This window comes from Drosophila sulfurigaster, chromosome X, assembly GCF_023558435.1.
Source record: "Drosophila sulfurigaster albostrigata strain 15112-1811.04 chromosome X, ASM2355843v2, whole genome shotgun sequence".
Taxonomy (NCBI): domain Eukaryota; kingdom Metazoa; phylum Arthropoda; class Insecta; order Diptera; family Drosophilidae; genus Drosophila; species Drosophila sulfurigaster.
This window is the reverse complement of record NC_084885.1, coordinates 31,864,922-31,888,397: the sequence shown is the minus strand read 5'-3', so window position 1 is coordinate 31,888,397 and position 23,476 is coordinate 31,864,922. Positions and strand designations below refer to the sequence as shown.

Genomic DNA, 23,476 nt, shown 5'->3' with positions numbered 1-23,476 from the left:
ATACTCAATACTCAATAATATTTATTCAGTATATGTTTCAACCAGATAGAGTACACTCGACAATATACATATATTCAGTATATTGTTAAACCAGATAAAACATACTCGACAGTACACATTTAGTATATACTTGAATAAACTCGTCAGTACACATTCAGTATATTTTTTACACAGATAAAACATTGTTGAAAGTATATACTTAATATATGTTTAAACCTTATAGAACATACTCGTTAGTACATGTTTCAACCATCTAGAATATACTCGACAATATATATTCAGTATATGTTTGAACACACTTGAGTGCATATAGTCAGTATATTTTTAAAGCTTATAGAACATAGTTGAAAGTATGTATGCACTTAATATATGTTCAAACCTGATAGAACATACTCGACACTATATATTCAGTATATTTTTAAACCAGATAGAATATACTCGACAATATACATATATTCAGTATATTGTTAAACCAGATAAAACATACTCGACAGTACACATTTAGTATATACTTGAATAAACTCGTCAATATATATATTCAGTATATTTTTTACACAGATAGAACATTGTTGAAAGTATATACTTAATATATGTTTAAATCTGATAGAACATACTCGTCAGTATATATTCAGTATATGTTTCAACCAGATAGAATATACTCGACAATATATATTCGGTATATTTTTAAACCAGATAGAATATACTCGACAATATATTATACATATATTCAGTATATTCTTAAACCCAATAAAACATACTCGACAGTACACATTTAGTATATACTAGAACAAACTCGTCAGTATATTTTTTAATCAGATGAAGCATAGTTGAAAGTATTTACTTAATATATGTTTAAACCTTATAGAACATACTCGTCAGTATATATTCAGTATATGTTTCAACCATATAGAATATACTCGACAATATACATATATTCAGTATATGTCTGAACACACTTGACAGTTGACTTGACTGAATATATTCAGTATATTTTTAAACCAGATAGAACGAACTCGATTTTATACATTCAGTGTATATTTCAAATATCAATTCAGATAAAACATACTCGTTAGTACACATTTAGTATATGTTAGAACATACTTGACAGTATATATTCAGTATAGGGTTAGTATAAAATTGAGCGCAGCAAAATGTGTCACATTTTCTCTTCAGTATATGTTTAGTATAAAATTAGGAACAACAAAATGTGTCTCATTCCCTATTCAAGTACTTTTTCACTTTCACACAGGGTAACTGCAAGTCGAGCATTTTACTATAACTATTAACTATCATTTTTCACTGTGATTTGGAGTAGAACAGAAATTATTTATAAACATTCTGCTTCACTACTATTGCGACGCTTTTTTCTTTTTTTTATACAGGATAACTGTTAGTCGAGCAAGCTGCAGTTTTATTTGAAGACAGAGATTCGGTTTGAAGACATCTTTGTATTGTCATTTCTCTCTCTGAACTGTTTACAGAGTAACTGTTAGTCGAGCATGCCACTAAAACTTTTAACTAGCATTATTCACTTTGATTTTGGAGTAGAGCACATTTTAACATTTTGTTTAAAGACTTTTCGTATAAGTGAAGCTTCACAATTATTGCAAAGTTTTTTTCTATTTTTGTACAGGGTATCTACCAGTCGAGTACGCTAGCAAAACTTTCTGCATTTGTTGTAGTTTTATGGGAAGACAAAGTTTCAATTTCTAACATTGCCAACTTTAATTGTCTGTTAAAATCGTTGACGCAGGGTAACTGTTAGTCGAGCATGCCACAAAAAGGGTAATCGGCAGTCGAGCACGCTCGCAAAACATTTTGCAACTATTGTAGATTTATTTGTAGTGAATGTTTGTATTTCTAACATTGTGAATTTTGGAAATTTCAATGTTTCCATTTTGACTAAATAGTTTGTCTCTCACAGGGTAACTGTTAGTCGATCATTGCTGTTGAGTACTTCTGGTTTGGTCAATTCTTTTCTGCAGTGTTTTCTTTATTTGGAGTCGTTTGGAGAGCATATTTCACTTACCGGAACTGCAAAGCAGAACGATTGCTGAGCAAGCGATAAATCCAGCTGTGGAGCAGCAAAAGGAGAACGTGTTGTGTCCTTGCAGCGCCATGACTGTTGCACTTGCCACACACAGACACACCCAAGCACACAAGGGAGAGGGCGAAGGCAAAGGGGGAATGAGGAAGGAGATTGCTGTCCGCTCGCTCCCCTCAAAACTCGTTTAGCTCTTTGCTTGATGAGGCAACAGCAGAAGCAACTTCACTTGATGATGATGTTGTCAATGTCGTCGTTGGGGTTTTTGCTATCTTTCTTTCTTTTTTCCTTTCCTTTCCTTTTTTGTTGTAGTTGTAGTTTTTGCTGCTTTGTCAGTTAATGCAACAACAGATCTCTCATTCGTTTCCTCTCGCACTCAAGTCAAGTTTATTTAGAAAACAGAGTTCGAATTGCGTTTTTGAGTGGCGTCTGTCACTGAGATTTGGGGACAGCAGTCAGAGCTGCAGCCTCTCAACTCTCATCTAGTATTGGCCGCATTATTGCCACATGCCACATGCCACATGGCCAACAAACAAACACCAAAACACACAGGTCTTCTTCTCAGGTCTTCGATTCTCTGATTCTGATTCCGATTCTGGCTCTGATTCCGATTCTCTGCCCTGCTGCACATGCAAATTTTAATTTCCGTTGCTTTCTTCGATGTGCACACAACTGACATCATTCATTTCCGCTTTTCGCCGCTCGTTGCTCGTCGCTCGCTACTCGCTGCTTTTTCGGTTTTCGTTTTTCGAATTTCAAATTCTTTTTTTCCTTTCGCAACATAAACAAAAAAAAAAAAAAAAAAAAAAAAAAGAAATCGAGTTGTTCGTCGCACTTCTTTTAATCGTCGTCAATTATTCTCATTCATTTCGCATTTTGAAATTGTGTTTCACAATTTTGATTTGCAAGTTTTCTTCTCTCGACTCTTCTTCTCTTCTTCGTTGTTCACAACACGAGCGCGCGATTTACGCGTTCTTCAAAAATATTTCCCTTCAGCAGTTTTGAACTGTGTTTGCTTTTGGCATTCAACGTGCGCGTTACGAACACGCGCGGCCGTTTGCATCACAATCCGAATTGAAACTGAAAACTGAAAACCGAATTTTTGTCATTGCTGCTGCTTCTGCTTCTGCTGCTTTTGCTTCTGCTGCTGCTGCTATCAGCGCCAAAGGATATGCAACTCAGTCGCAGCAGCAGCAGCACTAAGAACAACAACAACGACAACAGCGACGTCGGCAATTGCCGTCGGCATCGTTCGTGTCGCGAGCGACGAACAAAACACGACGCGACTGCGAAAGCCGAACAGCTTCGCTGCCGAAGTGAAGCGACGGCGATGCTCGCGCGTATAAGTAGCAAAAGTTCTTTTGGGAATTTTCTTGGGGATATTTCAAAAATTCCCTCTGTTGTTAAGCAACTGAGCTGCGTGATCGAAATTTCTGTTGCATACTATTTGGGACTATTTCGCAAAAATTCCTTTTTTGAGAGGAGCATATATTTGTTTGTGTGATTAAAACAGTAGTTTATATTTATTTCAGGACAGGTTGAATGAGTATAGATAGCATGTAAATAAATTGTATAAAGTATTTTGGTTTTTTGTATTGCTTTAAATAAGTTCATTAATTAAATTGTGTGGCATATTGCTGATTAAAATTTCTGTTGCATTCTTTTGGAGCTATTTAGAAAACTTCCTCTTTTGAGAGGAGCATATTGTGTGATTCATGTCGTAGTATTTTATATATAGTAGTATATTAAGTAAGAGTAAATTTTATTCCATTTCATAAAGTATTTTTGTTATTTTGTAATGAATTAAATAAGTTAATAGAAAATTATCTCGCATGTTGGTGAGCAGTTGAGCTACTGACTGTGTAATCGAAATTTCTGTTGCATACTTTTGGGGGTATTTAGCAAAATTTCGCTTTTGAAAGGAGGAGCTTGTGCTATTGATACAGTATTTTATATTTATTTAATGACAAGTTGAACAATAGTATAGTAAATGTTAAAAAATTGTATAAATCATTTTTGTCGTATTGTGTTACTTTAAATGAGTTCATAAATTTAAATGTCTTTGCATGTTAGTGAGCAGTTGAGCTGCTGACTTCGTGATTGACTTCGAATTTCAGTTGCATACTTTTGGGGCTATTTTGCTAATTTCCACTTCGGAGAGGAGAATATATATATGTATTATATTTGTTTTCTGCGATTCATAGTATTTTATTTGCTGAAACAACATGACTTTTAAAGAATACTAATTCTTTATGTCGAAAATGAGTATAATTTTAAAAGTGTAGGTAGTAAGCACTGCTATTTCACAGTTCACAATTCATATTATTGCCAAATTTGTGGCAACTAAACTGTTCCCACGTACAAAGTGTTCTCGCTTTTGAAGCACACTCTACTCAGTATTTTAGCCGGCTGGCTCACTCTTATACTAGAGAGCGCACTCTTCTACTTTGGGGAACGACGACGCCGCCGAGCAACGAGACAACGACGACGACGACGACGTCGCGTCGCTGCCGACGCCTGCGCGACAGCATTCGGTAATTTTCAGCGAATTACAACGCTCGACGATGGATGGACAAACCAAACCGAGCACGTGTTCTGCCTCAGCGTCAGCTTCAGCTTCAGTTAGCGGAGCTTCACTCTGAGCCACAACGTTCAGCTTCAGCTTCATCTTCAGCTGCTGCTGCTGCTTTGTGCTGTTTTATGCCGCTGGCAATCAGCGTTGAGTCGCGAAGTTGCTGCTGCTCGCTGCTGCTTATCAACAACAACAACAACAACAACAACGACAACGTTAGCGTCTTCCCTTTGTGTCGTCCTTCCCCTTTAGTCCGTGTCCGTGTCCATGTCCTTGGCGTTGTCGTTGTCGTTATGTGATGTCCTGCTCGTTTGGCGCTCGTTGATGTCGTGTGCTGTGTGCGCGCCTTGCGAAAAGCTTTGATATAAATTCTTATTGGCGCATTACAAATTGTCGTCTTCGCCTCCATCTTTCTCTCTCTCCCTCTCACTCGTTGTTGTATTTATTTGACTGTGTGTGTGTGTACATAATGTAATCACTCACACGCTACTCGGCTTGTTTGTGTGTCTGTGTGTGTGATACGCTCTCGCCTCGCTTATTGTTTGTTTGTCATTAGATTTCGCGCATATTTTCCATAATTAGATTTTCACTTCATTTGCATACAAATGACAGAGAACAAAAACAGAATGAAACGATACGAAAATTCGCAAGATTTTTCACATTTCCATTGTTTTGTCGTCTGATGTCTTTTGTCTTTTGTCTTTTCGTCTTGACATTCATTTCACAGCTTCAGCTCACACAATTCCTTAATTTCAATTCCAAACTGTGATTCGTACACGCATAAATAAAGCCGCAGGCGAAAATGTGTCAACTGATTTACAACAATGCATATTATGCTGATGAGTTTCAAGATACTCTTTACTCGCTGCTTCTTACACCCTTCTCGTTACTCGCTGCTGGCTGCTACTTTCGACTCTTTCTTACTTTGTTACTTATTAAACGCTAGTTTTACTTGCTGCTCGCTTCTTGATATTATGATGAATTTGTGAATTTCTATATGTTCTTTACTCGCTACTCCCTTATCGTTACTTTTGACTCGTTACTTGGTACTTTTTCAGCGCTAGTTTTATTTCCTACTCATTACTTGATATGTGATATTTGCTACATTTGGTTACTCGCTACTTCATACTACTCGTTACTTTTTAATGGTTACTTGATTCTTTATAATAGTCCCTCGTTACATTTTCCTTATTCGTTACTCGTTGAATTTTCTTAGTTATTCGTTACTTTCTACATACTACACGCTACTTCATACTAACCACTCGTTGCTATTGCTGGAGTTGTTACTAATGATTTGTTAGTAATTATTTTAGTAATCTATTTTATTTACTCCTCTCTTGTTAATGGCTACTTGCCGCGTATTGCAATTTACGCCTCAATTAATATTCCAAAACACACACTTTAACAATTGCTGAAATGGAAAGCATGTTGAACAGGGTTTTACTTTCAATTACTCGCCACTCGTTGTTGTTGTTGTTGTTGTTGCTACGCGGTAATAATTAAATAAAAGCCGCAAATTGAGTGGGGTGAAAAGCGGAAAAAAAAGAACCGGAAAAGCAATCAAGAGAAAAACCTTGCTAATTCAATTCAAATGTCTCGGCTAAATTTGAGTGGCGGCGTCTCGTTGCTCTCTGCTCTCTGCTCGTTGCATTATTAAATGCCCACGCAATTCAATCAAAGTCACAACGCAAATCGCACTCAACCCCAGACCCCAGCAGACACCTTGCCACTGAAAATCAAACCTGAAAACCCGAAACCAATCACTTGACATTACAATTGAAAGCAAAGTCAGTCGCAAAAGCAAAACGACAATGCGAACACAGCAACAAACACACAACAAATCCATATACAAAATTTAACACTAGCAATTGACTTTTTAATGCTCTGCTTCGTTGATGATTTTATCTGGGTTTGTGATTTAGATTTGCAAGCATATTATTGTTATTAATATAAAGTCAGGTTTAGCATGACTTTGACTATATTTATTTTTGCTTACGATACATATTTCATAAATTGAAAAATGTTTTATATTTTAAGCTTTAGTATTTTTGTAGTTTTATTTCTGTTTTTTCTTTAATATTTGAATCATTTTATGTGACTAAGAATGATTGAAATATTATAATTTAATTTTTCTGGGTTAATCGATAATTTAAATTGTCAACTCGTTACATTTTGCATGCTAATCGTTGCATTTTCTTTGTTACCCATTACTTTCTTCTTACTACTCGCTGCTTAGCACTAACTGCTTGCAGCTTAACTGCATTGTAGCCCTACTCGTTACTTTTTAATGGCTACTAGTTACTTTATAATGACTACTCGTTACATTTTGCTTTTTATTCGTTGCATTCTACTTATTATTCCCTACTCAATACTAACTTCTCCAAGCTTAACTGCATTGTAGCCCTACTCGTTACTTTTTAATGACTACTCGTTACATTTAGCTTTTTATTCGTTGCATTCTACTTATTATTCCCTACTCAATACTAACTTCTCCAAGCTTAACTGCATTGTAGCCCTACTCGTTACTTTTTAATGACTACTCGTTACATTTCCTTATTACTCGTTGCGTTCTCTTTGTTACTCGTTATTTTCTACAGCCCTACTCGTTACTTTTTAATGGCTACTAGTTACTTTATAATGTCTACTCCTAACATTTTCCTTGTTACTCGTTGTACTCTGTTACTCGTTACTTTCTACTCGCTATGTTTTGTATTATTTTAAACGTTACCCTTTATTCATTTACTATTCCTGTGTTGTTAAAGTACTTATTAAGTTGTACAGGCTCTTCACTTAATAAATATTAAATATTAAATAAACATTGAGAATGCAATTTCCCTTTCATATTTTCCTAACTATTTGTGTTACCTTTGCCTGCTTCTTATTAAGGGTATTCGAGTATTTCATATGCATGCGGCTGCCTTGCTTCATGTGCAAGCAATAATTGGCAGCAGGCAATACGCCATTCAACCGTTTCGTCCGTTTCGTCCGTATCAACTCAACCGTTTCGTCCATTTGGCTTTGATTAACGCAACGCCGAAAAGTATGCTGCACATTTTTCGTATGCGCGCTCTTCTCTCGCAATTTCTTGTTGTTATTGTCGTCGTCAGCTTACACCTTGCACACTCGCATGAGTGAGAGAGGGAGAGGGAGAGCGAGTGAGAGGGGGAAGGGAGATGGGAAAGAGACAGCCTCAATGCAATTGAATTCGTGGCAGTTTTAATGTAATTAGTTTTTACACCTTGCTAAAGCAGACACCCACACACACACACACACACACACACACACATACCAAAGCACACTCAATAGGCAGGAGGAAGGTGGGGGGTTGGGGAAATGGAATGGGCAGCCTTTTGGCTTTTTGTCTGCGCGCATTTTCTAATTAAAAACGCCAACGGCAATTGTTATTGGGGTCTCTGCTGCGAAAATCTCCAGCTAATTGGCAACAAGATAAATCGCTGTAGCAATTTGCCGTTGAAATTATGCGACAAGATCAATTTGAGGGCCAAGGTCTGCATTCGGTTTCCGTCTCTCTGTCTCTCTCTCTGCATCTCAGCTCAGTTGGTTGTTGTTGGACAACGATTGTAACTATCAGGCAGGCAACCTTCCATTCACAATTTGAGTTGAAGTAGGAGACTATGCAGGCTTGAAAGTGGAGCAAATTGAAGTAAAAAAATAAAGTGCAAAGTGTGAGTGTCTTTGAGTTGACTTTAAGCATACTCTAAGCGGAAATTTGCGATGTAGTTTATATAGTATATATTTTTAGTAAATAGCATTTAATGTGTAGTACAATTTACTATGTATAGTATATAATATCAGTATATACTAATAAATAGTATATATTAGAATGTTGCAGTATTTAGTATATAGTATATAATGACAGTATATATTTGGTATATATTATATACTAGTATTATTAGATATTGTATATTCGTGTTTAGTCGTATTTAGTATATTGTCTTTAATAGCAGTATTAGCAGTAAAGTATTTGTATTAAGTAGTATATAGTATATACTAGAATAAAATAGTATCTACTAGAATGTATCAGTATTTAGTATATACTACTAGTAGCATATAGTATAATGTACTTCTGTTTATACTATATGCTACTAGTAGTATATACTAAATACTGTTACATTCTAATATATACTATTTTATTCCAGTATATACTATATACTACTTCATATAGTATATATTAGTATTAGTATTAGTATAGTATATACCAGTATTCGTATATATTGTATATTCGAGTGCAATCGTATTTAGTATATGGGTTATAATATCAGTATAAAGTATATACATGAAGTGGTATATAGTGTATACTAGAATAAAATAGTATTTATTAGAATGTAGCAGTATTTAGTATATAGTATATAATAACAGTATATAGTATTATATATATTAGTATGTAGTAGTATTTAGTGTATAATATAGTACAATCTAAACTTGGTACTTCTGTGTACAAAAGTTAATAGAAATTGTTAGTATTAATATTCTTAGAAAGGCTTTAGAAATTCGCGATTTATTGAAATATAATATAGTATATACTAGTAATAGTATTAGTATAAAGTAGTATTTAGCATTTAATATTTTTTAAACACTAGGGAAATATGAGATTTTTTTTTAAGTATTTAATGTTTATTAAGGTGAAATTAAACATTTGAAATTTCTAAATAATTTCCTAGACCACAAAACAATTTTGATTGTATTTTATTTGCATAATAAATAGTTTTAAATAAATCAATAATACAAATTTAATAAATTTTACTGAAGATGATTATCACATTGCTCGAAATGTTGTATCAATCTGATTCAAGGTCAGCTATAGAATAGTTTTGGGTGTCACAAGCGAACCCATTCACTCTTTAACAAAATACAGGGTATGTGAAGAACACAAAAATACAGATACAGATACAGATAGAGAGAATAGGAGGCAAAACTCATAACAGTTTTACGACTTTTGGTTTACGCCTTTCGCGTATGAAAGCTATCAAAATGTGATGGGCGTGGCAGTCAAGGTGCTGTGGTGTTGTGTTGTGTTGTGCGGTGGCGCTGCAAGTGTTGTTTGCGCTTCGAACTTGAAATTAATATAACTAAAAGGTTTTCACGCTGCGTGTATCTGACGGATGCTTTAGCCTTAGCTTTAGCTTTAGCCACCACTTCCAGCTATCTCTCTCTCGCTCTTTCTCCACTCAATATCTATCTATTTTCTACAATTTTCTTTTTTTATTTATTGATTTCCACTCGCCACGCGGACAGCAAAATAGAAATAAAAAAAAAAAGAAGAAGGACGTTGCCTGCGGCCTGCGTTTAGTTTTTTGGCCTGGTCTTTTTGGCATTTAAGTTGCCAGCGAATGTGTTGCCAACACATAGCGAGAAAAACAGAGTGGAAGAGAGGGACAGAGAGAGGAAAAGAGTGGGAGAGATAAGAGGTTGTGTATGGTTTTAACCCTTGACTGATTGGCATTGAGTGCAGTCGAGAAAAGAGTTGTAGAATGCTCGATTCACATTCGCATTCACATTCGCAGCTCAACTTTGATGCTGCTAATGAACAAGTTCCGGTTCAGTTAGTTCGTGCGCTCAATTGACGCTTTAAAGCAGCTCAGTGCAGCAATCCTAATGTGATTTAATCGGTCTGGCAACGCCTGGCGGCAGTGCAAATTCAATCGGCTTAGCATTAGTGCATTTTGATTACCCAAAACAAATGGCAGCACTATTTGTGATCAACTCTCAACCATCTGGCAACCCTATCTGAGAGAGATAAAGAGCTTCAGAGTTGCCACTTGACACTTTATCATGTAATTAAGCATTATTATCGTCCAAGTTTATATGTGATGACAAATCATCAACATTTTGATTACCAAAACATATGGCAACACTGTTACGTGATCAATTTAACGGTCCGGCAACGCTATCATAAAGAAAGACTGCTGCAGAGTTTCCACTTTAATAATTAAAATCTGCATCATCATTTCGTTTACCATTAATAGATGGCAACACTGCTGTTTAAAGTGCTGCAGCGTTGCCACTTGTCAAGCAACTTGCATTGAAACTCATTTATTTAACACTTGAATCAGTATTATTGTCGTTCAAGTTTATGTGATGACAAAGCATTATCATTTTGTTCACTCTAAGAGATGGCAACACTGCTGCTGATCAACTTAACGCACTGGCAACTCTAGCGAGTACTGCAGCATTGCCATTTGCATTAAAACATTTTTTTATTATTACTTAAATCAGCACTATTATCCACCAAGATGGCAACATTGTTGTTGATAAACTTTCAACGCTCTGGCAACGACGTCGGCGTTGCCACCTGCCATGCAACTTTAACTGAAAGTTAGCATTATTATCGTCAAAGTTAATGTGACAACAAAGATGTGCAAACACTGTTTGTGATCAACTCTCAACGATCTGGCAACTCTAGCGAGTGCTGCAGCGCTGCCACTTGCCAAGGAACTTGCATTGAAACGCATTTATTCAGCAATTCCATTGGGGACACACTCAAGGGTTAAGCATCGTGGTTCAGCCATTTTTTGATAGCGCAGCAAGCATTGAAATTGTTATTTATTTATTTATGCATTCGACTTGTTTCGCCCTGCATGCCACACGCCACACCTCTGCCCCTGCCCCTGCCCCTCTCCCAGTAGTTGTTGCTTTCCTTTCGGCGCCCCAAAGATTCTGCCAACTATTTGGCATATTTATCATAGCAAAACATTTATGCGTTTACTGCGAGTGGAGCAAAGGAAGCAAAAGTGCACACGAGCCAAAAATAAAACTCAAACTCTCCAAGTGTTATGTCGAATGTCGCATTGAATGCAATTCTATCGGCATTTCTCGCTACTTCGAATCAACTTATGAAACTCTACAAATAGTCACAGAATTGTAGGTGTTCCGACAGACAGAGAGACAGTTAAAGCATTCAATTACGTTCAAGTTAAAGCGTTGGTTATTTAAAGTTCGCTTTAACTTATGGTGAAGATAACAATTCTGTTTAGCAATGACTCCAATCATAATATAAATGATAATTTGCTTGCAATATTATCAGAAATAGAAATAAATAAAACATAATAACTTTTACAATTTGAAAAATTAAAATTATAGATTAAGTTATGCTATTTCTTTGCCTTGTCATTGTTAAATTTATAGATTGACTGTGGGGGAATATTTTGAGTAAATGAAGAGTTAGATATGAAACTATACTAAACATATATGTAAATGTTGATGTTTAAATACCAACTCTCTTTTTTCGCCTTTGACTTCTTATAGATTTCTTAAATTTTAAAGATAAAGTTAACTCATACTTTGAAAATCAATTTTGGTTGCTCAACTGTACGCTTGATAACTTAACTGTATGATAAATGTTAACTTAAGGCTGACAAACAAATTCTCTATAGTTTAAAAACTACAAAGACTTAGCTTATCTGTAGGATAAATGTTAACTTGAGGTTGAGAAACAAATCCTTTTGTTTCACCTTTGACTTCCTAAAAACTTCAAACTGACAGACATATCTTATCTGAGCTTTAATTTTAATTTAAGGTTGAGAAACAAATCATATAGAGCTTAAATATTACACAGATTTATCTTATCTGTGCGATAAATGTTAATGTTGAGGTAGAGAATCAAATCCCTTAGAGTTTTCTCTTTAAAATAAATGTTAACTTGAGATTAAGAAAGAAATTCCCTTGCTTCACCTGTGACTTCTTATAGATTCCTTAATTTTTGTAGATCGAACTAAGAATTAGAAAAAATCAGTTTTGTGAAGTTATGTGTACGATAAATTTGAACTTGAGGTTGAAATACAAATCCAATTGCTTCGTCATTGACTTTTCTTGAATTTTTAACTAGAGTTTAAAGTTTACACAGACTTATTTTATTTAGGATAAAAGTTAACTTGAGGTTGACAAGCAAATGTTTTAGAATTTAAAAATTACACAGACTTATCTTATCTGTACAATAAATGTTAACTTGAGGTCGAGTAAGAAATCCTCTAGAGTTTTATCTGTAAGATAAATATTAACTTGAGGCTAAGAAATAAATCCTCTTGCTTCGCCTTTGACTTCGATTAACTTTTAACTAGTGTTCGAAGTTTACACAGACTTATATAATATTATCTGTAGGATAAATGTTAACTTGAGGTTCTTTAGAATTTTATCTGTGGGATAAATATTAACTTGAGGCTATAAAACAAATCTTTTTACTTCGCCTTTGACTTCGTTACATTTTTAAGTAGAGTTTAATATGCACACAGATTAATCTTATCTTATACGATAAATGCTAACTTCAGGTCTAGAAACAAATTCAAAATTGTTCTAGCAATCATTTTTGATGACGCGATCTCTTTTAATTTAAAGTATTGCAGGAACTTTTCACTGTTATAGAAAGCTGATTATTATGCGCGCTTCTCTCTCTCTCTCTCTGATTGTTGATGTTGCTTTTGCTGATGTTGATGTTGAGTTGTGGCCTTCAGGTGTAAACACTATCTGCTATCTGCTATCTTCTATCTGCATTTGCCGGCATCAAATCCATTGTTGCCACAGCAACAGCAGCAACCAGGCAATTGAAAGGTGCAAAGACTTTATCGCACAGCAATTGCTGCGTCTCAGGTTGCAACTGTTGCTCGAGTCGATGTTGCTGCTGCTGCTCTTTGGTGTTGTGTCTGTATGTGTATAAGTGTGTGTGTGTAAGTGTGTGTGTGTACATTACGCTAAATTACATTTTGAATATTGAATCGATGCTGTTGACCTTCCACTAACAGCGAAGCTAGCAGGTTGCATCTTCACAATCTTCTCTTTCCCTGTCATCATTGCAGATGCTGTTGCTATTGCTGTTGCACTTCTTCAATTGCATTTTGCGGTTACCTGCGGCTCCAATACTTAGATGTGTGTGTGTGTGCACAACCGATAATTCAACATTTGTCTGTGGCTGCAATAGTTGCCCTGAGTAACCTCAGATCTTTGACTGCTGCCCCAATCGTGCTTTAAGCTCAAGTGTGCACTTTTAAATGCCAAAACAACTTTAGTTGCTGGCTAAAGTATATTTAATATGAATTTCTATTGTGTCTACTCGTGAAATTTAAAGTATTTACGCTTATCAGCAGACAGTTAAAAGTGGGTAATGAAAGGAAAGACGAAAGCTAAGAAGAGTGTTAAAGAATAAGAAGACAGCAGAGATTGAAACGAAATAATGAAAATAAAATGGTTTGGTTTTATTTGGCAATTCGGCACATTTTAAATGTAATAGTATATCAATATACCAAGTAAAGCTTTTGGTATATTTTATATATTTTGTTAGTATATTACGTTGGTATATTTTATTCTTGCATTGTTTTGCTTTATTGAAAATATTAACATACTTATGTATATAGTCTCTAGAATATTTAGTAATTTTGAATTTTTTGCTATTCGGTGTATTTTAGTATATTTCCGCTAAATGTTCAATATATTTTGGTATATTTTATTGTTCTATTGATATAGAGTACATTGAGTTAGAGCTAATTTATTTAAACTTTACAAATATACTTCGGTATATTTTTGTATTTTTTCAGTATATTGATTTGGTATACTTTGTTGTTGCATTGTTTTGCTTTTATTGAATAAATATCAATATACTTATATAGGATCTGGTATATTTAGTATGTTTTAGTATATTATATTATTGATTTTTTGCTATTCGGTGTATTTTAGTATATTTTTGTGGAATGTTCAGTATGTTTTGGTATATTTTGTTGTTCTATTGATAGAGTACATTGAATAAGAGCAAAATTATTGAAACTATAAATATACTTTGGTAAATTTAAGTATTTTTTTTCAGTATATTGTTTTGGTATATTATATATATTATATAAAAGCAATGCAAAAATAGAATATATAGAATATACCGAAGGCAATACTTGGTATATTGGTATTTTACTTGCTCTTCATTGAACCAAGTACAATATAATTTAAACGTTTACATTAGAAGAGCAAAATAGTATAATGAACAAAATGAAAGGGAAAGGAGAAAAACACTTGACACATTCACAAATAGAATAATAATCATCAGCATCAGAAATCAAAGTTGTGATTTTTCGATACGGATTGAGATTGTAATTCAGATTCAGATTGAGATTGTGAGTCAGATTCAGATTCAGATTCTAATTTCAATTCGTGTCTTTAGTCAGATTAAGCGTCTGCTACGTGTGGAGAGTGTGGCAAGAACCCAAGAAGGAGTTTGCCTCCAGATATCTGCCATAGAGATGTGTGTATGCATATGTCTATAGCAGACTCGATGTATGTGTGTGTGCGTGTGTGTGTGTATGTGTGTGTGTGTGTGTTATGTTTGCTGTGGGGGGACTCAGTCGGGCATTCAGTCACGCACATGGCGCAAAACATTTCACAGGCACGCAACACCTCAGCTAAACACGTACACACTCGCACACACACACACACACACACACACACACACACACACACACTGGCACACACACACTCACACACAAGTACATAGTGTAAGGGCAAGGACGACACGCAGTGAAGCCAAAAGCGTTTGGCTTCTTCAGCCGTTGCATACCCTACAGTTCGAATAGAAGATAAATCGGGTGGCATCGATCTCAGTTATTGTCAGTGCGTTAATTTATTTACAATTATAATACTTTAGGCAAATAACAGCAAAAGAAATTAGAATATAAAATAGAACGCTTTATTAAACAAATGTATAAACGGAATGTACAAAATATCTTTAAAAATAAAGACTGCAGACTAATTTGATATATTCGACTTGAACAAATGTTTGGAACATAGTATACGAATTTTTTGAGAAAGAAAAGTATTCACAAAAAAATAAAAGAAAATTATTCATAGAAGCATCGAAGCATTTGTTGCTCTAATTTCATAATGTTTATTATATTCATAAACCACTCATATACGACTCTTTTACCACTCTTATACTGTTGCTGAAATATCATGCAACTATGGCTCCAACATCATAAAAGTGCTTTTATCTCAATTTTCTAATTTATAACTCTTGTACGCGTTTTATACAACTCTTATACTGTTCCTACAAAATATTTACAAACATTGTATTTTAATTTTAATTTGTATTTTCTTATTTATCATTCTTATGCGACTCGTATACTATTCTTATACAACTCTTATACTGCTCTTACAATATCTTACAACTAGTGCACTTCATAAAGGATCTTACATAATTTGAGTTTTTTATTTATCGTTGTTACCGTATTATACAAATATTGCACCAATTGTATAAAGGTTATTTTATTTGCATTTTCGGATTCATCACTCTTATACAACTCGTATACCACTCGTATGTTAATCTTAATGTGCCTTTATAATTTCAATTTTCTCATTTATCGGTTTTATACCACTCTAATACAATGCTTATATTGTTTTTTAATTTGAATTTTCTCATTTATCACTCTTATATGCATATTACACAACTCTTCTATAACTCTTATATCAAGTGCGGCATCTTCTGCATCTTTTGCGTATATTTTACTCGTATGCTGTTTTTATTGAACTCTCATACAACTTGCAACTCGTAACTTATTTAACTCTCAACAAGACAAACAAATATTTTACTCTTATACTATTCATAATGAACTATTTCATATATTTTCCTTAATTAAAACAAGCTATTTAATCAACTTTTTGATCAGCAATGTTTATCAACACTTGATAAGAGTTGTAAGCATTGTTTACAGGGTATTTAATAGTCAATACTTACCTCAATTCCATCAGTGTGTGCATTTAGTTTGTTCGTGCTTTCAGGTTGTACAGTAGAAATTATTGCAGTTGCCTTGCACATGTTTTTTTGCTCAGGTCTCGAATGCAGTTCTGTTCGAAGGGGGAAACATATAAAGTATAAGCAAAATGGTCGACTGCAGTTGATGAATCTGTTGCTCTTAGTCAGTGACTACTGTAGTTTGGTATCCTTCAGGTTTTTGCGCTACTCTTGACGGTTTGCCTGTCGTTTTATTACTCAACTTTGGCTGCCAGCAGCTCTTTTGTTTGCCCTTCATGTGTGTGTGTGTGTGTTTCTTGGCTTGTAATAAAAAGTAATTTTAATGTGTTAATTCAGTTGGTTTGTCGTTGGCAGCGTGTCAGGGATTAACAAGCAATTCGCTGGAAGAGAAGGGGGGGGGAAAGAGGTCATTTGAGCTGTTCTTGTTATAACTTAAAGCTGCAACCGAGTGGAAAACGAGTTGCAACCAGCAACCAAGCAACAACAACAGCAAATACGCACCATTTTCAATTAACAACTTTTTCTATTTCGAGCCACCACAAGAAGAAGAAGAAGGGGGCGTGGCACAACGTTTAATACAACAGAACAGAAGAGAAGAGAAGAGCAGAGAAGAGAACAACGCTGCATTGCACGTTGCCTAATTGATTTGCTGCCACTGGAGGTAAACCCATTGTTGCTTAAGGTCCTTAAGGTCGCTCCTTAGGTACTTAGGTCCTTAGGTTGCCTGCTCCTCTTTCCCCTCTCTCTCTCTCTCTCTCTCCCTCTCTCACTCTCTGTTTGGTGGTGCCTATCTAAATGAATGCATTCGCAGTCTCTCGCTTTCTCTAGTGTCTTCCTTTAGCTTGCACCTCTAACTCCTTGCATACCCTATACTTCTCTGGCAAACGGGATATACTAGACTAGACTTGCTGCATTACAAATTAGATATCAGCCCAATCATCAAAATGTTTAATATTTTAATGTGAGTTACTTCATGATTATTTCCACATTATAAAATGATTCAAGTTTACTAAAAAATAAATGTAGATTATTAAATGAGCACTTCAATTGTTCAAAGATTGTTTTACCTTAAGTTAGTTATGCAAATCTTATTATTGTTATTCGGCATAAATTTACGTTACTTCCATTTTTTGTATTTAGTATTCAGTATTTGTATTATATATAGTATTTTTAGTATTTAATATTTTTATATTTATGTTTCTTTATATTTTTTTTATTAAGCTTTTTAAGAGTCAAGTATTTTGTATATTTAGTATTTTGTATATTTAGTTATTGTATATTTAGTATTTTATATAGTATATAGAACATATGTTTAATATTTTTATAGTTTATCATTAGTACCTTTAGTTTTGTCAGTATTTGGAATTTCAATATTTTTCAGCATTTTTAATTATAGTATTCAAAATTTGTATATTTGGTATTTTTGTATTTATTTATATTCAGTATTTTTAGTATTTTGTATTTTAGCATATTTATATTTAGTATTTTTTGCATTGAATAGTTTTTAGTATTTTAGAGCTTTTTTATAGCTCTTCTCTATTTAACTTTAGAATTTTTTATACTCAGTATATTTTAAGTGTTTTATATCCTTTCTCTCTTTTCAAGATTAGTACTTTATATTTAGTATATTTAACTTTAGTATTTTTATATTTGGTGTATTTTTTGCATTTAGTATTTTATAGCCCTTCTCTTTAAATTTGGTTACTATTTTAATTTAGTATATTTTGAGTAATTAGTATTTTTATAGAATTTTTATAGCCCTTTTCTAACTTTAGTATTTTTAAAATTTAGTATATTTACAGTATTTAGTATTTTTTTTATAGGTTTTGTATAGCTCTTTTAACTTTGTATGAAAATACTTATGTAAAATTACAAATTCCAAATTCAAAATGATATATTCCGAACAGCACCTAGTCTAGGATATAATACAAGGTAGCTCATCGTCGAGTGCATCACTCGTCGATGCTTTGTGGTCTCTGTTTAACCTGTAGCTTCAAGTGGGGCAAGAGATTGGAGGATGGTGGACAGGAGAAGTACTAGAGAGATGTTTTGCTCAACCTATCGAAGGAGGAGTCAGGAGAAAGAGGTAGAGAGAGTTGGTTGCTCTTCTTCTTTACCCCCACCCCCTTTTCCGTTTTCCTTTTCCATTTAGTTTTTGTTTTTGGTTTGGGTTTAGTTTGGTTTCGTGCTCATTTGTTGCCAATTAGTTGCGGAGCATCGCAGTCAATTGGAAATTTCTGTTTGTTGTTTCAATACGTTGTTGTTGTTGCTCCTGTTCCTGTTGTTGTTGTTGTTCGACTGGGCAATGATGACAAAGTTGCCCGAGGGCATTGCGAGCACCTTTCTCGGTCTTGTTGCTGTTGCTATTGCTGTTTTGGTTATCCATTTATCGATGCGGCAAACTTTTGTAATGACTTTGAAAATAAAACAGGGCAAATAATAGAGTCCAATGGAGAGACGACGACGAGACACATAGAGAGTGCGGGGAGGGGAAGGGAAAAAAGGACTCACGAACAGATTCCAGGTGAAGTTAAAGAAAATAAGCAACAAAAACGAAACAAAAGACTAAATTATCTCCCAACTATTGACAATAACGAGCTTTGCTAATGAGTAATACTGTAGCAAAGGGCGCGAAGCGAATGGACACAAAAACTGAAGGAAACTCCATTCCAAAAAAAAAAAAATCGAAAAAAAAAAGGAAACAATGTGCAAATGACAAAAGTTTTGTCTGTGGATTTGTTGCGCCCGTTTTTGTCGCCTACCCTGTAAGTGGCTGCTTGAGAGGCGTGACTTGGTCACGCTCTATCACATAGCTGCTGATTACCCGGTATCTTGGCAGTCGAGCATACCCCAATTGCTTTTACTTTGGGCATTAAAAGAAAAGTTATTGGTGTAGTTTTTGTGTCTCGGGGAGGACGCAAAATTATTCGTTTGGCGTTAATTAGGTGCTGAATGTTGGACATACCTCGCACTTAATGGCCAAATAAGGCGCACGAGTTGTGGCAACCCTATAAAAAGCCACATCAAATTGAACAATTCCCATTTTCATTTTCATTTCCATTTGCATCGTAAATTCTCGTGAGTGTCAAAAACCTGAAATAACTCAAACATGGGAGAGATTAGAAAGCAGCGCAGAGCAACATTGGTAACCCCTTCCTTAATTTTGTGGCAACCCTGCATATTTAAGTTATCGTTTATCGATAAACATCAATAAACCTGACTGCACTATGAAAATCAACTACTTGTTGTAGAAATATTAAAGTTGTTTTAGCTTCAATATACATTAGCTGTACATTGTATGAGATTACCATTTATCGATAACACCCATTCAAGTCATCGTTGATCAATAAACATTTAAATATAGCTGCACTATGCAAATCAAATGCTTGTTGTTGATTTTGAGTTGTTTTAGCTCTAATAATATGCACTTGCTGCACATAGTAAGAGATTATCGTCTATTGATAACAATCCATCAAGTTATCGATTATCGATATTCATTGAAATATGGCTGAGCTATAAAAAACAACTGCATGTAGACATATTTGAGTTGTTTCAGCTTTAATATGCGATTATAGTTTATCGATAACATCGTAAGGCTACCGTTTATCGATAAACATTCAAATATGGCTGTTCATATATAAGTATTTTTCTAGCTTTAATATGCACCAGCTGCACTTAGTACCAGATTATCGTTTATCGATAACACTTCCTCAAGTTATCGATTATCCAGAAACATTTAAAATATGGCTGCACGACGAAAACCAACAGCTTGCTGTAGACACACTTGAATTGTTTTAGCTTTTGTAGTATCCACTAGCTCCACATACATAGTTCGTAATTATCGATAACACACCGCTATCGCTTATCGATAAACATATATATGGCTGCGCAATGGAAATCAACTGCTTTGTTGTAGACATATTTGAGTTATTTTAGCCTAATCAATATACACCAGCTGTTATCGTTTATCGATAACACTCCTACATCCATTACATAAGCGCTTGTCCACTCATGATGGCATCTTTCTTTGCTGCATTGACCTCTGCTGTCTCGTCCTCTGCTGTCTCATCTTCCTCTCTCTCTCTCTCTCTCGCTTTCCTTTTCGACTCCCTGTTATCGAATGTGTCTGCTTTCGAGGCAAGTTAAGTTCTCTCGGACCACAAATAGCCAGACAAGTTTGAGGAGCATAAAACAATTTGCCAGCTAAATAACAAAACGTTAGACAAACTACGTCATGCTGCAACCTAACCTCACTCCTCAATCTAACCTCACTTCTCATTCTAACCTCAAACTAAACTGCATGCAGGCATGCATGCGTATGCGTGTGTGTGTGTGTGTGTGTACGTGTGTGTGTCTCCAAACCACAACAAAGTGCAAATTTATGCCGCAATAAATGTGACTCCATGTCTAGTCTGTGCTCATCGCAGCACTCTGACCACTGCAGAGTTAACATAAGACAGAGGCGTCGCGTTATGCTACGCTCCGATGACAATGTTGAACAAGCTGTTTGGGTCTAAAAGGTAGGACACGTTAACGTTATTTCCAGAGGGACAACAAAGTGTTGTGGCTTGGCTAAGCGAAGAGCGCACAAAACTTTGGCGAGCCCCATAAACTGTCAGGCAGGCGTCAGTAAATTATCGACCCTTGGCTTTTAAGTGGATGATTTTAGGTTTCGTATTTCGAACGAAAAAAAAATATAGATAGCTACGCAATAGAAATACCTGACCATGCAGCTACCGTGTAACATTAGATAAAGACGAGGTAGCTAAGCTGAAGCAGCATATTTCACTATTTCCAGAGTAGATATTGTTCAACATGTGGTATTCCAATATTCACTTAACTAACTTTCAACAACTATTAGGTCTTCGTTATTTGTGAGTTTTATAGTTCAAGGCATTTTTTTGCATTTGTAAAGCGGCGCAATAAAAGGGTCTTCAGTAGTCAAAACTCCAGCTGAATTGCTTTACTTCAGTTTTCTGATTTGTAGTTATTTATATAATACAAAATGTAGTATATTAGTATGCTCTATAATCCATATAGGGGTATTCCAATATTCACTTTACCAACTTCCTGACTAACTGAGTTTAATAGTTCAAGGCTTTTTGCATTTGTAAAGCAGTGCAATTAAAGGGTCTCCAGTAGTCAATACTAGAGCTTAACTTTTTAATGTTAGTTTGTTGCTTTTTAGTTATTTTTTTAGTAGTATAATAAATGCTACATACTTTATTAATATATGTGTGTTTCATAATTCAAAGCTTTTTGTTTCGTTGAAATAAGTATTACTCTAACCTGCGTAATCAAAGGGTCTCTAGCAGTCAATACTCGAGCTTAATTGCTTTATTTTAGTTTGTTGATTTTTAAGTTATTCCTATAATATCATATTGTATTATATTAGTATATGTTTTATGGTATATTAGTATACTAAATAGTATATTAATATACTTAATAGTTCAACAAGTACTGGGTCTTTGCAATTCGATACTTAATTTAATGCTTTTTAGGTTATTTCATTTGTTTCCCTTTTTTGTATTTCACTTTCGATGCGGGCTCCTGACGCTTTTCCGCTTTTATTCTGTAGCTCCTGCTCTCATCATTGTTGTTGTTGCTGTTGCTGTTTTTTCTATCTGCTATTTTCTTTATGTTTCCATTTCGTCAACTTCCTTCCCCTCTTTTTGTCTCCCTCTCCGTCTCCATCTCCGTCCTCGTCATCGTCATCATTTTATTTTATAAACTCTCCTGCACTTGCTGGTCAATTTGACTGACTTTTAGTTGTGCCTCGACCTGAGTGTGTGTGTGTGTGTGTGTGTGTGTGTGTTCAAGGTGTGCGCTTCGTCTGTGGTTAGCTGTTGCTGTTGCTATTGCTATTGTTGTTGTTGTGGCTGCTGTTTTGCCGTGCACGTCAAGTGTCCTTAAACGGATTAAGGGTGAATGATAGCGGCTTATGTCTTAGGTGTGTCTGCCTCTCCCTCCCTCTCTTCCTCTCCTTGTCTAATGTCCTTTGCTGCGATGCTTTAATGTTTTCACATTTTATTGCGGCTTTGCGAAGAGAGAGAGATAGAGAGAGTGAATAGCTCGTCCTTTCAGCGGCATTTTGCTTGTCTCCTCTTCTGACTTCTGACTCCTGCTGACATTCTCCTTATGAGGTGACAGCACAGGACTTTTATAACAAATGCCCAGCGCATAATAATGCAGACTTCAGACTGCAGACTGCAGACGCTTGTGGAGCGACAAATAGCCAAAGAATGCGAGCAACTTGGGAGAGAGTTAGAGAGATAGAGATAGAGAGAGGGAGAGTGAGTGAAAAGTTCAAAAGTTCGCTGAGAATCGAGCAAGTTGCCGCACTTTAAACCAATTCTATGAGCTTAAAAACGAGAAATCTACAATTGAATTGCGCAAAAACTCTACAGCTAAAAAAGTGGCTAAGCAAACTGACAATGGTTTTATATTCCTATATTATACTACCTATAATTGCGTTTCATAATAGGAAAATTGGAAGAGACCATGAAAGTAATCCAATTACAATTAATACTACGAATATTTTGTATCGAATTGTATCAAAAGTTTACAATTATGAAACAATGAAAATTAAACATGAATTTCTAATTGGCATATACAACTTGCGGAACGAAGAAATTGAAACACCAATTTGCTATGCATCATTTGTGGAACTATGAATTGAAGCAAACTTATGGAACACTCAAATTGTAATTCAAACCAATAGTAAACATAGCAATTTGTCGAACGATGAAATTAAACCTTAAATCAATAGTAAGCATAGCAAACTTGTGAAAAGATTCAATTTAAATATAAATTATAGTTAAGGAACGATTAAATAGAAACGCAAAATAATATCCATAACAAACTTGTGAAACAATAAAATTATAGCATAAATTATAGTGTACATAGACAACTAATAAATAGATGAAATTGGAACACAAAACTTTAGTATTAATTCTAGTGTGCATTACAATCTTATGGATCCATGAAATGGAACCATAAGTCAATAGTATGTATAGGAACGATGAAATTGAAACACGATGGTTGCAAGCATAGCTAACTTGTAGAGCGATGAAATAGAAACACCAAATAATATGCATAGCAAATTTGTGAAAGAATGAAA

General features: G+C 34.9%; 2 protein-coding genes across 2 annotated transcripts in view; both read right to left on the bottom strand.

Moving 5' to 3' along the window:
- Nucleotides 1-3,123, bottom strand: part of LOC133848391 (carbonic anhydrase-related protein 10) — a 33,074-nt gene extending 29,951 nt beyond the window's left edge. The window contains exon 1 of the mRNA XM_062283938.1: nt 2,030-3,123. Coding sequence (XP_062139922.1) covers nt 2,030-2,120 — 91 coding nt within the window. The 5' untranslated portion in view covers nt 2,121-3,123. The remainder of the gene's footprint in view (nt 1-2,029) is intronic.
- LOC133849020 (RING-box protein 1-like) overlaps nt 1-23,476 on the bottom strand; it is a 123,237-nt gene that overhangs the window by 66,281 nt on the left and 33,480 nt on the right. The window lies entirely within an intron of this gene.